The sequence below is a fragment of the Alnus glutinosa genome, chromosome 8, assembly GCF_958979055.1.
Source record: "Alnus glutinosa chromosome 8, dhAlnGlut1.1, whole genome shotgun sequence".
Taxonomy (NCBI): Eukaryota; Viridiplantae; Streptophyta; class Magnoliopsida; order Fagales; family Betulaceae; genus Alnus; species Alnus glutinosa.
This window is the reverse complement of record NC_084893.1, coordinates 2954304-2969171: the sequence shown is the minus strand read 5'-3', so window position 1 is coordinate 2969171 and position 14868 is coordinate 2954304. Positions and strand designations below refer to the sequence as shown.

General features: G+C 33.2%; 1 protein-coding gene and 3 non-coding genes across 4 annotated transcripts; 1 reads left to right on the top strand and 3 right to left on the bottom strand.

Annotated features, from left to right (window-relative positions):
* Positions 1–1647: 1647 nt before the first annotated feature.
* LOC133876611 (small nucleolar RNA R44/J54/Z268 family) lies at positions 1648–1729 on the bottom strand. Its single transcript, XR_009901598.1, has one exon. It is a non-coding gene; the product is annotated as a small nucleolar RNA R44/J54/Z268 family (small nucleolar RNA).
* Positions 1730–2387: 658 nt separating this feature from the next.
* Positions 2388–2473, bottom strand: LOC133876609 (small nucleolar RNA R44/J54/Z268 family). The gene has a single exon (XR_009901597.1). It is a non-coding gene; the product is annotated as a small nucleolar RNA R44/J54/Z268 family (small nucleolar RNA).
* Positions 2474–2899: 426 nt separating this feature from the next.
* On the bottom strand, positions 2900–2969 carry LOC133876605 (small nucleolar RNA Z267). The gene has a single exon (XR_009901593.1). It is a non-coding gene; the product is annotated as a small nucleolar RNA Z267 (small nucleolar RNA).
* A 9077-nt stretch (positions 2970–12046) lies between these two features.
* On the top strand, positions 12047–14135 carry LOC133875562 (expansin-A1-like). Its single transcript, XM_062313732.1, has 4 exons — positions 12047–12193; positions 12311–12447; positions 12530–12842; positions 13222–14135. The coding sequence occupies exons 2-4, from the start codon at positions 12318–12320 to the stop codon at positions 13526–13528; spliced, it is 750 nt and encodes a 249-aa protein (XP_062169716.1). The 5' UTR covers positions 12047–12193; positions 12311–12317; the 3' UTR covers positions 13529–14135.
* Positions 14136–14868: the final 733 nt, after the last annotated feature.

Below are 14868 nucleotides of genomic sequence, written 5' to 3'. Positions count from 1 at the left end.
AATAAAACTTAATCAACCTAAACGATGCCTCTGCTTTTGTTATTAATGTTGTAAACACTTTTGGTTTTGTTCAATTTACGCTTTCCCTTTCTAAGCGCATTTGTTGGTATTATCAATTACCTTTAAATAATTTTTTATTTTTATTTTTTTTACAAGAAAAAAGAAAAAAAGAGGGCCACCGCTCAGTGTCATTGATTCATTTTATGTGATGTTAAAAAGATTGAAATGTCATTGATTCGTTATATTTGGTGTTAAAAAGATTAGGATGTCATTGATTCATCAGATTTGGTGTTAAAAAGATTTAAGATTTTGAAGGACATCAACCACATGGTCTGAGCAGATTCTCCTACGTCTCTTCCTCTACCATTCATTCATCACCCTCACATTTTTCATTTTTATTTCAGTTTGGTTCTTTGTTCTTTGTTCTAAGAACTAATGTTAGGTGCTTGCCGTGGGTCATCTAAGAACCATGATCTTTTTTTATTTTCTTTTTTTCCCTTTTTTTTTTAATGGGTATTTTGGTCATTTTCCGTTGATTATGGTCAGACTATAGGATAAAAAAACCTTAATCGGGGATTGTCATTTCAAAAGCTTCTTTTTATTAATAAATTATATGTCAGTATTAGATTCATATATAACCATTAAACACACTAATTTCAAACTTTTTTCATAAAAATGAAATATGAGTTAAATTTCAACCCAAAAAGTGAATTTTTATTCATATTATTAATTATTTTATTTTATTTTGACAAACAAATAGCATTTATTCCAGTAAGATGTTAGGCACGAAAAGATGTACAATTGCTTGCAAGCCTTCATATACCATCTAGAAGAAGCTTATCACATGAGATGCTTCTGGAGCCCAATTTTGTCCTTAGGCTTCTACAAAAGCACCATTTCAAATCTCCGTTCTTTTGTAACAATCATCAGGCTACGAGGCAATTTGTCAAGCTATTTTACATTATCATTATTCGGTCTGTAAGTAGCTCAAAACTTTCATTTTCCACTAAAACCGTTTGCTAGTCCAAGATTTTATTTGATCTTTAGAAAGAACCTCTTCAAGTGACAAGCATATTGTAGTCTCGTCAACCCATTTTGACCTGAACCTTATTAAACCGAACTCTAACCCTCTGTTTAATGTCAAATTCTCAAGTTGTACCAGTCATTGTGAGCCCTGTTCCAACACAGTTTAAGAAAACAAACTAATAAAATCTTTATTGTCTTCTCCTTAGCACATAATCTTCGATTATTCATATGCGTTGGGATGTTTGTCTACCAGGATATGGCAAACCGGACAATTCAACAAACAAACGCATGGTTTCATAGAAAGGCCTGGATAGAAACGCATGTTTTTTAGTGCACAAATAGCAAGAGAAGTAATCCCCCTTTTCCAACTTTGAATGACAATTAAAATAAAACCAAGAGAAGTAAACATAAAAACAAAAGCAACAAGCATTTCATCTTCAAGAGTAAGTTTTGCCTCAGAGGTAGTGACAAACACATATTTTGATAGGTAATGAATCAAGTGACAAACACATATCATCATACTTATATCTGATAATGCGTGCATTTGAATGCATCATTGGCAAAACAGTAAAATGTTGGTAGCATACTTATATAGTTATATGAATCAAAAAGATTATGGTTGTAGCATCAGAGAGATTCCCAAAGACAAAAATCATCACATTCTAAATCTGATGTCCCTGTCTGTTTTATCGTCACCTGCTAAAATCATTTTGTGGCAGATTTCGTTGAAAATGCGAATTTGAAAATAATGAAAATTCTGTCCATCTATCAACACTAATCGAAGTAGAAGAAGGTAAGGAAGTTATAAACCATAAATGAGGTTCCAGAGTAATTTAAGCACAACTCAAAGGTAATCTCATGGTAATTCTAGAGCAATATAAGAATCATCAGAGGCACATAAGAAAGGACCTGCATATCTCATGTACATATAAGTGCACAAGAATACAAATTCTATCAAGTGGATGCTCATGCACATATTCAATACTAAGTAGGACCTGTTAAATAATGGATACCAATCCTTTTTTTGTGCAGCTATGATAGACTTATAAATGAAAAGAGCAAAGAAAATACCAGGAAAAAAAAATCACCTTGAAAACAGATAATAGATAATAGAGAACAAGCAAGCAAGCAATTACATATGGATTATACATTTGCTTGCTTGGAATTTAAAGAGAACAAGCAAGCAAACAATTATGCATACGATACAATATATACAGACCTGAAAATAGAGAACAGAGAAGTTACATGTGGATTCACATAATATTATTTGGCCAATTATAATATACAAAAACAAACACATACAAGAAAAGGGAAAAAAGAATTAAGAACAGAGATGAAGACAAAAAGGCACACTAGCATACACTGCATCAGAGAGATTCCCAAAAGACAAGTCAACATTCTCCAAAGGAGTGCTGATGTCCCTGTCTGTTTTATCATCACTTGCAGTGTCAGTAGTTCTAATTTCATACGATCAGAGTAGCCCATATGCTTTCAAAGGAATATGATTTCCAGAGCATAAAAATAAGAGACCCATACATGCGTATGCGTACAATTAAGATCATACATTCAAGCAAAAAACACCAATATATCATAAACCCTAATTACTACGGTGCCTAAAAAAGCAACTCTATGGAACAAAAAAAGAAATAATGAACAAAAAACAATCTTCCGAGCATATAGAGAATTTGACCACTTGCTGAGATTATTAGACCAATGTGCTCAATAAAAAACTAATCTTTGAGCTCTAGAGAATTATTGTTCATTAACACTCTGCTTCGTTGCTGAAAAGAAGTTGGGAAATGACAAATAATAAGTCCTTTACCAAACTTTCTAGGCAGCCAAACAAGTGTAAAAGTATGACAATACAAAAGCCAAAGCCTCAGATTAAATTAATTTCACAGAGACTAATCTCTCGTAGTATATTTAAACCCATCACCGGCAGAGGCATATTTCTTCACGGAATCCGTCATATAAAACCACAAAAAAGACAATCATGACAAATAAATTGCAAGCAATGAAATTGAAAGTTTAATCTAAGGCTTGAGAAATCAAACTCGATTGACGGCCACTGGACACTTCTCCTTGGTGATGAAAATGAACTAGGGTTAGGGTTTGGGCTTGGGTTTATGGTGTTTATATAGAGCGAGAGACGCAGCAAGTAGGGCAAAACGGAGGCAATACGAAATCAGAACCGTTGATTTCGAGCAAAATGAAAGCCAAAGACTGACACGGCGCCGTATTTTGATCTTGGCACGTGAAAACTCATGGGCTCAGGTGACACGTGGGACGTTCGACTCGGTTCTGGAAGCTTCTGGCCCTTTCTTATTAGGGCCCAAACTCTCAGCCATTACTTAGGGCTCAAGCTCCTTTAACCATTTTGGGTCATAAAAAAGGGTCACACTATTACTTGCGGCCTATATTAAAATTATAAGAATTATAATTATTTCATTACAAAATCGATTTGATAATGAATATCTATAACTATAATTTATAATTTAATTATACAATTATGCATATTAACTATATATTCAGTGGTTTGACGTGAATTTAACTTGTTTGTTAATTATGTCTAATGAGGTCAATTCGTTTTGACCTGAATTCTTTTACCCTAAACTTTAACCTTTTAAACTCTGTCAAATTTTCAAGTTATGTAAAAAATTATCAACTTTATTAAAGCCCAATTAAAATAAAAATAAAAAAAGAAAAAAAAAAAGGACCTTTATCAAATCTTTCTTGCCTTTTCTTTTAGCCCATAATCTTCTATTATTCATATGTGATGGGATCTTTGTCCAGTCCTACTGGATATGGCAAACCGGCCCATTCAACAACCAACGCATGGTTTCATTGATAAAGGCCTGGATATGGTGTCTTTGGGTTCTCTTTTTTAGTCCACAAATAGCAAGAGAAGTAAACGTAATTAGGGCCGTAAGTGACTAGGGTTACTGATAAACATGTTTGGGCTCGGTTCGTTTATTAAATGAAAAAAGCTTGAACAAAAATTTTAAGCTCGTATAAACTCATATAATTTTTTTTTTAATTATTTTTAACTTTGTAATGAGAACATGTTAAGAACTTTAAAATATATATATATATATGTTCTTTGTAATATAATAGATATAAGTTGAATTATTGTAACCGGGAGTCTGAATATAAATATAAGTGCATTTGTGTGTATACAAGTGAGTTTGTGTATGTACATATATTTGTGTGGTGTGTGTGTGAATGTATATACATACTATAAGATAAACATATGAAATTGAGATTATATTATTTATGATTTGAGTTAAATTCTCTAATTACTCAAACGTAATGGTACAACATTGAAATAGGAAATTAATCATGATAGGTGAAAATAAAAATAAAATGCAAAATTACAAAAACTTTGTTTGAGTTACTTACACAACTTAGAACTCATTTGGTCCCATGATATCGGAGGTCAACGCGTGTTTCCATTTGAAAAAGAATGGCAATTGAAAAATGAGAAAGAACAAAAAAAATCATATTTTCAAACCGTAAACAATGGGATGTGTTTTAGAAGCGACACGACTTTAAAGGCCGAATTATATATAGGTTTATCAAACGCTTAATTATATTTTTAAAAATCGCATGCATTTTCATTAATTGCTTATGAGTTGCATTCTTCCTGATAAACCAAAAAGAAAGTGGAATTGTAAAATTGTATTGTCTAAATTGGGGTTGAATTTTTTAAGATTTTAATCCAGCAGTAAAACTTAAGATGAATAATGTACGTTATGTTGAAAAAAAATATGTTTGGTATCATTCTCGTACATATATTTAATTGCATTTTTGGAAGCATTTTCACCTTTTTTTTTTATTATTATTTTTTTTCTTCATTTTTCTTGAATTTGTTAATTCTCTTGTATTTCATTCTCATAAAAAAAAAAAAAAAAAAAAAAAAAAAAAAAAAAAAAACAAAAAACCAACAACAACAACAACAGCAACATTGGGAAGATGCATGGTCGTTGCCCTAATTAAAGAGGTTGATGCGTGCATACTATTTTTAAATCTCCATCTCATGATGCTTAATTTACGGGGATAAAGGAGAATTAGATTTGACTGAATTGAAGCTTGATTATGACTGGGTCATCGATTCATGGCTGAGCTTGAGCTTGATTCCAGTTGAACTTTACTTCCATTGCTTTAATGTATTTGGTCCTCACTGGCCTCTGACCTATGACCTATCTATCTGAAACCGTCATCTTGGAACAACACAATTCTTCACGCCCCTATGATTGACTGTGTGTACAATGTACATACCACATTGATCTTTTTACAAATTAACCAAATTTTTGGGATTGATTTTCCATTTTTTTCTAAAATAAAATATAAAACAGTGAAAGTAAAGATAGATAGGAAAACGTAGTAAGAAATTGTGGTGATCCGGCCATAATATTGTATTATACAAGGTTAAATCACCACTTATTTTAAAAGTTTAAGCTTATTAAAAGAGGTAAATTTAATTATTTAATCAACACTTTAACTCACGTGTTCCAACACGTGAAATATTTAATTGAAATGGAAGTAAATGACGAATCAAGGTTCGAATTCAGGACCTTTGACTCTGATACCATGTTAAATTACCGCTTATCCCAAAAGTTTAAGCTAATAGAAAAATGTAAAATTAATCTTTTAATCAATACTTTAACAAAAAAATCCTATTTTATAGAGCATGCTCGGTAGATAAGGTAAGCAAACATTTCTCCAACACAAATAATATTGTAAAGAGAAATGATACATGCAAATCCATTCCTTACCCGGTATTTCTTACGCATCTCATTTTTAAATTTAATATAAGATTTGTAGGACCTATGTACATCGAGTCTCACAAGTTCAATAATAAATTTGAAACTTGATCGTATGAAAATTGATAAAATATAATCAAAGAACGTATGTCTAACATGTCCTATTGTAAATATGATATTGAGAAATCGTTTAGATATTATTAAATACATTAACATTAATTGTAATATTCCTGGATAAATATAGAGTACGTGTAATCTTTATCGATTGTAATAGTATAGAAATAGAAGTATGTAGATGATCAAGATGACTGTACGATTCAACAAGGAAAAGCCAATATCCCAGATTGACATTATCTGAAGATTTGGATTTTCTTTAACGACAGTACTTTGTGAGTCTGGTAGTTGTTTCTATCAAGTAATCTTTGAAAATTCTAAGCCTCAGAACCCAAACACAAGTTGGTCGTAAAGCCGGAAAGAGATTGATATATATATATATATATATATATATATATATATATATATATATATATATATATATATATATATATATATATATATATATATATATATATATATATGTAATATGTCTCATCACCTTTTTCCTTCTTCTAGATGTAAATTATGCTACGTTTGTTTCGACGTAAAATAATTTTTGTCGTAAAATGATTTTAGGAAAGTTATTGTTCGAAAAAATATTTTTCGCCAAAAGTATTTTTTGGTGTTTAGTGCGTACGGAAAATCACAAATATTTTTAATATTTTTATTCAATCATATTAACTTATAAAAATTAATTTTTATTCAAAACATACAAATATTAATGAAAAATAATATAAAAGTTACTGAAGACGAGATTCTGTCACTGACAGATAGGATTTCAGCCACTTTTACCGAATTCTGCCATTCCGGCTACTATAGCTAGAATCCAAGATAAAGGCCGGAATTTGAACAGTTTCGTTGGAATCTGGGTTGGCTGGATTCCATGCAAAAATTACTGGATTCCAGCCAAAACTGCTGGATTCTAGCATACTGGCCGGAATCTGCCAGAATCGCCGAAATCCGGCCGTTCTGGCCAACTGGCGAACCGTTATGGCAGGAATTTTCGGGCCAGATCCGGCCGGCCGCCTGTTCTGGCTTGATCTGTCCGGCCAGATGGCCAGAATACGGTCGTCGGAATCTGGGCTGATTGGATTCCTGCGACATTGCCCGGATGCTGTCGAATTTCGGTACCGGCAAGATTTCGGTGATGGTCGACTGCTTGAAGTGAAGGTAGACTGTATCGTTTAAAAGGGGTCGAATACGTCTGGCGTCTTCGGAAAAAGCGTAAATCATTTTCCTAAATTTACTAAGCATTTTTGGTCAAACAGAAATAATTTTCTGGTTGACTATTATTTTCGTCCCTACCAAACACCAAAAAATGCCGAAATCATTTTACGCCGAAACAAACGGAGCATTAGAGGAAAATTGATTTTCTTTTTCTATTTCTCTCTTTATTAAATAATCCTACTCATCTTAAATGGGTTGGAATAAAAAAAAAAAAAAAATACAATCTGGGCATCACTTCAATTTAAGGATGGGCGGTGGAATAAAAATGTAGTTTTTATCATTATTTTTTAATTATTATTAAAACACTCTTTTAATAAGTGAAATTTATTAATGTATAATATTTCATTAAAATGATGGTGAATTCTAGAAAATTGAGTTCAAACTCAAGATATTTGCTTTGGTAGCATGTTAAATAAATACTTATCTTAAAAAAAAAAAAGTATATTTAATTATTTAATTAATATAATAATAATTCCTAAGATAAGCATTTAAATAAAGCACCCTGGCCTGCCGCTATACTTGACCTTAATTAGCCATGCATGCTTACCGAAATGACTCAATATTCCAAACCATGGAAACTAATCTCATTATATACCATCTAAAGAAAGAAAACAAAAATGAAAAAAAGAAAAAGAAAAAGTTTTGAAGTTTGTAAAGTCAAAAGATTAAGTTTTGCTTGCTTTTTCATTTTTCCACAGCCGAAAAAGAGCAAGGCGGCAGGGACCAATTTCGTTGTAGTTGAATTTTAATTAATTTTTTATATGGTTAAATTAATATTTATATCTAAAGTTTAAATTGATAAAAAAAATGTCAATTCAATTAATATTTTTAACACTTTTTCTCACGTGTCGAATCAAACAACATATGAAATTGAAACATTTTAATTGAAATTGGGCTAAACAACATATACTTAATTATTTAATAATTGTCATCTATACGTTATTAATTTGTCTTGAGTTCGCCATGCATGAATATGAAAATCTTCATTATTATCAAAAATTCTAAAGTAATTAAACTACCCTTTCCCTTTTCATATTCAAGCTTACGAACTCTCACACACTCGAGAATATATAACTAATTACCCTCATAGTATCACTCCCTACTCCCTAGAAAGATCAGAGACTGCTCTGATCGATCTTTACTTGTCTTCTTCATTTTGTACGTGGCATTTATCATTCCATTGCAGTGACTGCTCTGAGCCCTCTGAGCCGACCGAAATTAATTTATATTATATATATATATATATAAATACATTTTTTTTTTAAAAGAAAAGCATCAGAAAACGATCACACCGAAAGAAGTAATAGAAAGGCCGGCTGTTATTACACGTCCGTTTAGAGGCTGCTTTCAGGTTTTTTTGGCTTTTACTGGTGGTTGAACCGTCTTAAGCTTAAGAGGTGAATCCGTGAGAGAAAAAGAACCAACGATTCAAGGAAACACAAAGACAAAGCAACTTTCAAGGACCCAGAAAAGAGCCAACCGTCGCAGCCGCTAGCTTTCGTAAGCTAAATGGCAGCTTCTGCACCCCGTTTCAACCTATCACTTTCACTCTCTCTCTCTCTCTCTTTTCAATGTGATATTTTGAAGAAATAAACAGGAGAATCTATGGAGATGGAGCCAGCGCCAACCACACGTCCAATCCATTAAACAAAGGGTGTTAGTGTTTGCGTGTCCAATTTGAATCGTAGTCAATTCTAAGATTCTTGGCTTCGATCAATTCTAATTCGATAATCCCATGTAAAAAATTGTCGGTTCTAGATGAACATTGTTTTTGGATCGATGTCTAATACACTCATTCTAGTTTATCAACTACGAGATTAAAGTTTGGACTAAGTGTTGTTAGGAATGCAATAAATTTTACTATAAATATTTTAAGACAGACTAATATAAATCTCAAAATAACACTTTTCATGTTAGTTGTTAAATAATTAAATTTACGGGTTTTAATTCAAAAAGGTGGGTGGGGATTAGCTGCATGTGTACGTGTGAACGAGGTGACAGGAGGCCAATTTGTAGCTAGCTAGTGCGCATGCGTGCGTGATGTTGCTTTTATACAAGCATCTTTTGAATTTGTTGGTAGTGCATGCATGCATGCTATGATGCTAGCTAGCTTTAGCTTTTGCTTTCATATTGGTATTCCTTTTTCTAAAATATATATATATAAAGTAACACCAATTTGAACTTTTACCTTGGTTATATGGCTAATTAGATAGTTATATTTATTAAGACTCTCGTATTCTTAAGGTATGTTTGGATTGTGAGTTTTATAAGCCTTAAGCAAATATTTTTCTTTAAAGTGCTTTTTGTAAAAAAATAAGGGTCAATGGACTTTATCATAATATCAGAGCTTCATGGTCTTGGATAATATTGGACATTCCCTTTCATTGTACACATGTTTGGACAATAGTGTCATGCATACGTGAGAGGGCATGTTAAAAGTCCCACGTTGTCAAGTATGTCTGGGTTGTATGCTTTATAAGTCTTGAGCAAACTTATTCCCTTAAAATGCCTTCTGTGAAAGAGTAAGGCTCAATGAAATTTATCAATATTTCATCAGGGAATGATAATTTTGAACTAAAAGATGAAGTTTGATAATATATTTTTCTTTTTAAAATAAAAACACTAACAAACATAGCCGTATGACTTGTACAATAAAAGAAACAAAAAACTGATCGAAATGAAATTGCTGTATAAGTAAGCATCCTCGAAGAGCATATATATATATATATATATCAGAAATGCTAAAATTACAACAAGTACATTACAAATACACAATTTCAAAGCACATTAGAGCGAGGCCTATATATATATGCAACGAGAAAGATAAAAAAGCTCAAGTACTTGGAGGTACGTATGAACTATATATAAAATATGAGGGGAAAAAAAAATATTAAGGATAACAATTTTTAACACGGTTCACAATCTTAATACGAATATCTTATGAGATTATATGGTTAGAATTGAATGGGTTTAATTAACCCGTTTAATTAAATAGACCGAATTACAATTAATTTATATTACTTTCTACTCCTGACTTGACACACAAACACATGCAAATTGTTATGTCAATGTTTTTGTTAGATTAATCATGAGTTTTCACGTGGGATGCAGCTTTGCAAGAAGAAGGTTTTTGGTTTTAGAAGAGAAGAAATTGGCAATAAATGAATAGTAATGAATGAGATTGAGCTGTCGTTCTTGGCCGGTTCTTCCAATGTAACAACCTGTTAACATACATCACCCATGTGCATCGGCAGATCGATTTGGCACCTCTCTCTCTCTCTCTCTCTCTCTCTGTGTCTCTCTTGGGTTGGAGGGGGGGAATTAATCAGCCTAACAGGTAACATTGAATGACAAGGCTTTGGGATTTCTGTAGCATAATAAATAGGTCGTCACAGCTGCTAATTAATAAAGTTGTTCACAACATGAAAGTCGTAACATTATATTTATTTACAAATTGGTCGGTTTCAACATGCATGCTTTTAGACCCAAGCCGGCCTTGTCATGCATGCATTTAGATTGGGATTTTTTATTTTTATTTTTTATTTTACAGTAAAGCCAAACAGCAAACAATATTTGGATAACATATACTGTAGAAATTTATAATAATATGAAGAAAAAAAATGAACTTAAAGAGAAAATGGCTTTTTAAAGGGTTTTTTTTTTTTTTAAAGAAAATATATATATATTGTGATGTGACATAAAAGTAAAATTGGTTTGGAATATTTTGTGTTTTGGGTTGTTTGTTAATATTTTTGTTTTGAAAAAGATAAAACAAAATGAATAAAGAAATGGTTTTACCAAACATAGCCTCGATTGTTAATGCTTTTTGAAGGATGATAGCTTTTTGTTTGTAAAAATATTCTGATGTGATGTAAATGTGAAAATAATTTTGAGTGTTTTATGTTTCAAAAACCTACGCAAATATATTTTCGGGATTCTGGGATGGTTCGGCCTTAGAAACTTAGGCCAATTTATCTTTGGGATTCTAGGAAGTGCCATATTGGGCTAAGTTTTGGTCTTATTAATTACTTGATGAGTATATTTGTGTTACAAATTAATGACCTTATTTATAGAAAAAATAGTAACTTAGGTGAAGGGAGCTAAGAATTATAACATGACCATCATGCTTTTTTTAGAGAGTAGTGCAGGTTAGAAATTATATTCTTATTTTATTTTTATTCTATCTTGCTAATGTGACAATATTGCTGATATTTTAGTAGTTGAGGTGGAAAATACTACGTGGATTGTTATGTCGGATTTTAAATGTACGTGGCATAAGCGTAGTGGTACGTAGTATTTATTTTAGTGGCTAATACAACAAGTGTGCATGTGAACTAGCATCAATTTGTAATGGTAATAAGTATCAAGTAAATTGTCACATATCAATTTACATTTTAGTGGCTGACATAATCCGTGCCTCATCAATTACCAAATTATAATAACAGTTGTAGTAACCTAATGACAAAAAAATATAATATAATAAGATATTAAGAACAGAAATTAACTACAAATTAGTTTGTAATAAATATTAGTTACAAAGCAGTTTAATAAAGTGACAAGTGTTTCTTAGCCAATTAACCGCATATGAAAAGCACATGTTATTATTAATAAAAAAAAAAAAAAAAAAAGTGTCTTTCTTACATACTTTTAGAATACATATATTTTATTAGATTGATTTCCAGCTGACTAGTACGAACAAGTATATATATAAATAATTTTTGTTGAGATAATAATAAAAAAATAATAAATGGAGTAACTGGAAACCGTTATGGGCTTGGCAGTTTGACCCTCGTTGAATTTTGGATAAAAATGAAATGAAATTTGCGTAGCAACACCAACCAACACAGGAAAGTTGAAACTACGTGGTTTGAAGAAACGTGCCCCTGTTTCGGCCTTTGTTTCCACGGACAAAAGCCGATAGCACTTGGCGGGTTAAGGTCCCCACCCGTCAAATAGTGGCAGGTGATATGACATTGCCCGAGGAAGTGCACTGCTTTGCTGCTCCTCCCACCATCTATTTATCCCCTCCTCAACCCCTCCCTTTTTCCTCACAACTCACAGCCCACTTTCTCTCTCAAAAGGTTTGTGCCGTGGTTTGGTTCATCATCATGTATTCATGTTATAACTTTTTCTTTTCATTTTGAAATGTTCCGAGTTGGTGGTGTTCTTCAACATGCATGCATGGTATATATCTGCAGGTAAAAAATGGCCCTTCTTGGACTTCTCTTGTTGGGATTTCTCTCTTTCATGAGCTCCTCTGCTAATGCTTATGGTGGGGGTTGGACTGATGCCCATGCCACTTTCTATGGAGGTGGTGATGCCTCTGGTACAATGGGTAAGTATCGATTTATACTCAGACTGATTTTCACAGTCGCATCATTCGGTTTATACACAACATATTGATGACTATTTTGCAGGTGGGGCTTGTGGGTATGGAAACCTTTACAGCCAAGGGTATGGGACTAACACAGCAGCTTTGAGCACGGCACTGTTCAACAATGGATTGAGCTGTGGGGCTTGTTTCGAGGTTAGGTGTGTTAATGACCGTAGGTGGTGCCTGCCCGGCTCTGTTGTGGTCACTGCCACCAACTTCTGCCCGCCAAACAATGCTCTCCCCAACAATGCAGGGGGCTGGTGCAACCCTCCCCAGCACCATTTTGACCTCTCTCAGCCTGTCTTCCAACATATTGCTCAGTACAAAGCTGGGATTGTTCCTGTGTCTTACAGACGGTAATTACTGTTCGAGAATGAACATCTTTTCTAAGTCCATCAGGGTCATTGCTTAAAATAAAATAAAGCATTCTGCATGTGAAAACCAGCTTATCATCAGCTGCACGGCTCTTCTACGTGCTTACGGAAGCATTTACTAGAACCACTTACTGTTAACTTTCTGTCAGCTTTCTGACCAAGGAATCCTTATTTTAATTACAACTGCTTTGTTTGGTTTGTTATTTACTAAAAAAGTAAAATATGTATTTGACTTTTGGGTATATGTTCTGCATAAAACAAAGCATCCTTCTTTTTATCTACTTGGATCATACTCCTCCCTTTAACCTTTTCTTCCTAAAAGCTAAAGTCTTTGATTCTTTGATTTGAAATAATAATGTAGGGTCCCATGCCGAAAGAGAGGGGGCATCAGATTCACCATCAACGGCCATTCTTACTTCAACCTTGTCCTAATCACCAACGTTGGAGGTTCTGGTGATGTTCATGCTGTTTCAATCAAAGGGTCGAGAACCGGTTGGCAAACCATGTCCAGAAACTGGGGTCAGAACTGGCAAAGCAACACTTACCTCAATGGACAAAGCCTCTCATTCAAGGTCACCACAGGTGATGGCCGCACTGTCGTTTCTTACAAGGTTGCCCCTGCCGGCTGGTCCTTCGGCCAGACCTTTAGCGGCCTACAATTCCCCTGATGAACTTAAAGGAAGCCCCATTTAAAAGCGGACTAGGATCTTTTATAGCATTCGTTTCGTGTTCATGACTTAAAGTTTGTGTATTTAATTGTATATATGATAATGATGCAACGTCCGTTAACATCGACATCGTATATACCGTTAGATATACAAATTTTAAATTTTGACAATGAAATGGAAATGGAGAAGATCCTTGTGCTTTAGAAGAAGGGGGGAAAAATATTAAGTCAAGCTAGTTATTATAGCAGTAGTATCAAAGAAAAGTGAAACGTTTAGAGTCGTCTTTGGTGTGTAAGTTAGTTTTGGATGTGGGCTTATTTTAAGATGGCCCTTTACCATTCAGATTTGAGTTATGGGGGACTCTGTTCTGCCCTGTTTTGATAGAGGCAGAGACAGAGAATTGGCAGTGGTGGGCATTTACCACCCGCCACTGGTTAGTTTTTATATCATTGAGAAGCATTTTTTTTTTTTTTTTTTTGCTTATGCATGAAGCCAATGTACTAATCAGCTTATATATGTTGAAGGTGTTTTGGTTATAGTTGAGTGATGTGGTAATTGAGATGCTGTAATACTATGTTGAATAAAATCTGAACAAGTTTTGTTTTAATGTTGTGCTTCATCCACCTATACAAAATCTCTCTGCCTCTCCTCCTTTTCAATGAACTTGTATTTGTGAAAATAAATTTATAAGATGCATTTAAGCCATTTCAACCCACTGCATATATTTATGGGGTTACTCCAATACTTCATGGTGGACAATTGCAAATTTGCATTGACCTAAGGCTAAGTTGCAGTGATTAAGCCATGAGTTTAAACCTTATCATGATATCTGCAACAAAAAATTTCTCTAGTAGACATATGACATTCAAGGCAAGCCACACATCACTGACTTGTGGGCTGCGGGCTGTAGTGGCCCATTTGTTCCATGGCTTTTCCCTCGACCTCACACCTGTTAGAATATTCGATCTACCTCAAGCGACTACATTCACAATTTTATATCCATTTACACTTTTAAGATAAGTGGTGATTTAACATAATATTAGAACAAAAGTTTTAAGTTCAAACATTGTTCTACGTCATTCACTTTTTATTTTCAATTAAATATTTTATGTATTAGATCTTACTAATTAAGGAAGAATTCGAACACAAAAGTGAGGGAATACTCTGCCAAATCAATATTATATATTGAAAAATGTTTCAAACTTACTTACACACATTATAACTCTCATACTCTCAAATGCAGACTCTTTAACGTGCTAGTGAAAATCACTATTAAATTTTAAATTTAATGGTAATTTTCACGGTCAAGAAGTATGTAATTAAGATTACGAGAATAAGAG

Excerpts from the sequence above, each read along its gene's own strand:
- LOC133875562 (XM_062313732.1), top strand. The coding sequence starts at position 12,318 with ATGGCCCTTCTTGGACTTCTCTTGTTGGGATTTCTCTCTTTCATGAGC. Across the intron at positions 12,448-12,529 it reads TGATGCCTCTGGTACAATGG|GTGGGGCTTGTGGGTATGGA; the intron begins GTAAGTATCGAT and ends ACTATTTTGCAG. Across the intron at positions 12,843-13,221 it reads GTTCCTGTGTCTTACAGACG|GGTCCCATGCCGAAAGAGAG; the intron begins GTAATTACTGTT and ends ATAATAATGTAG.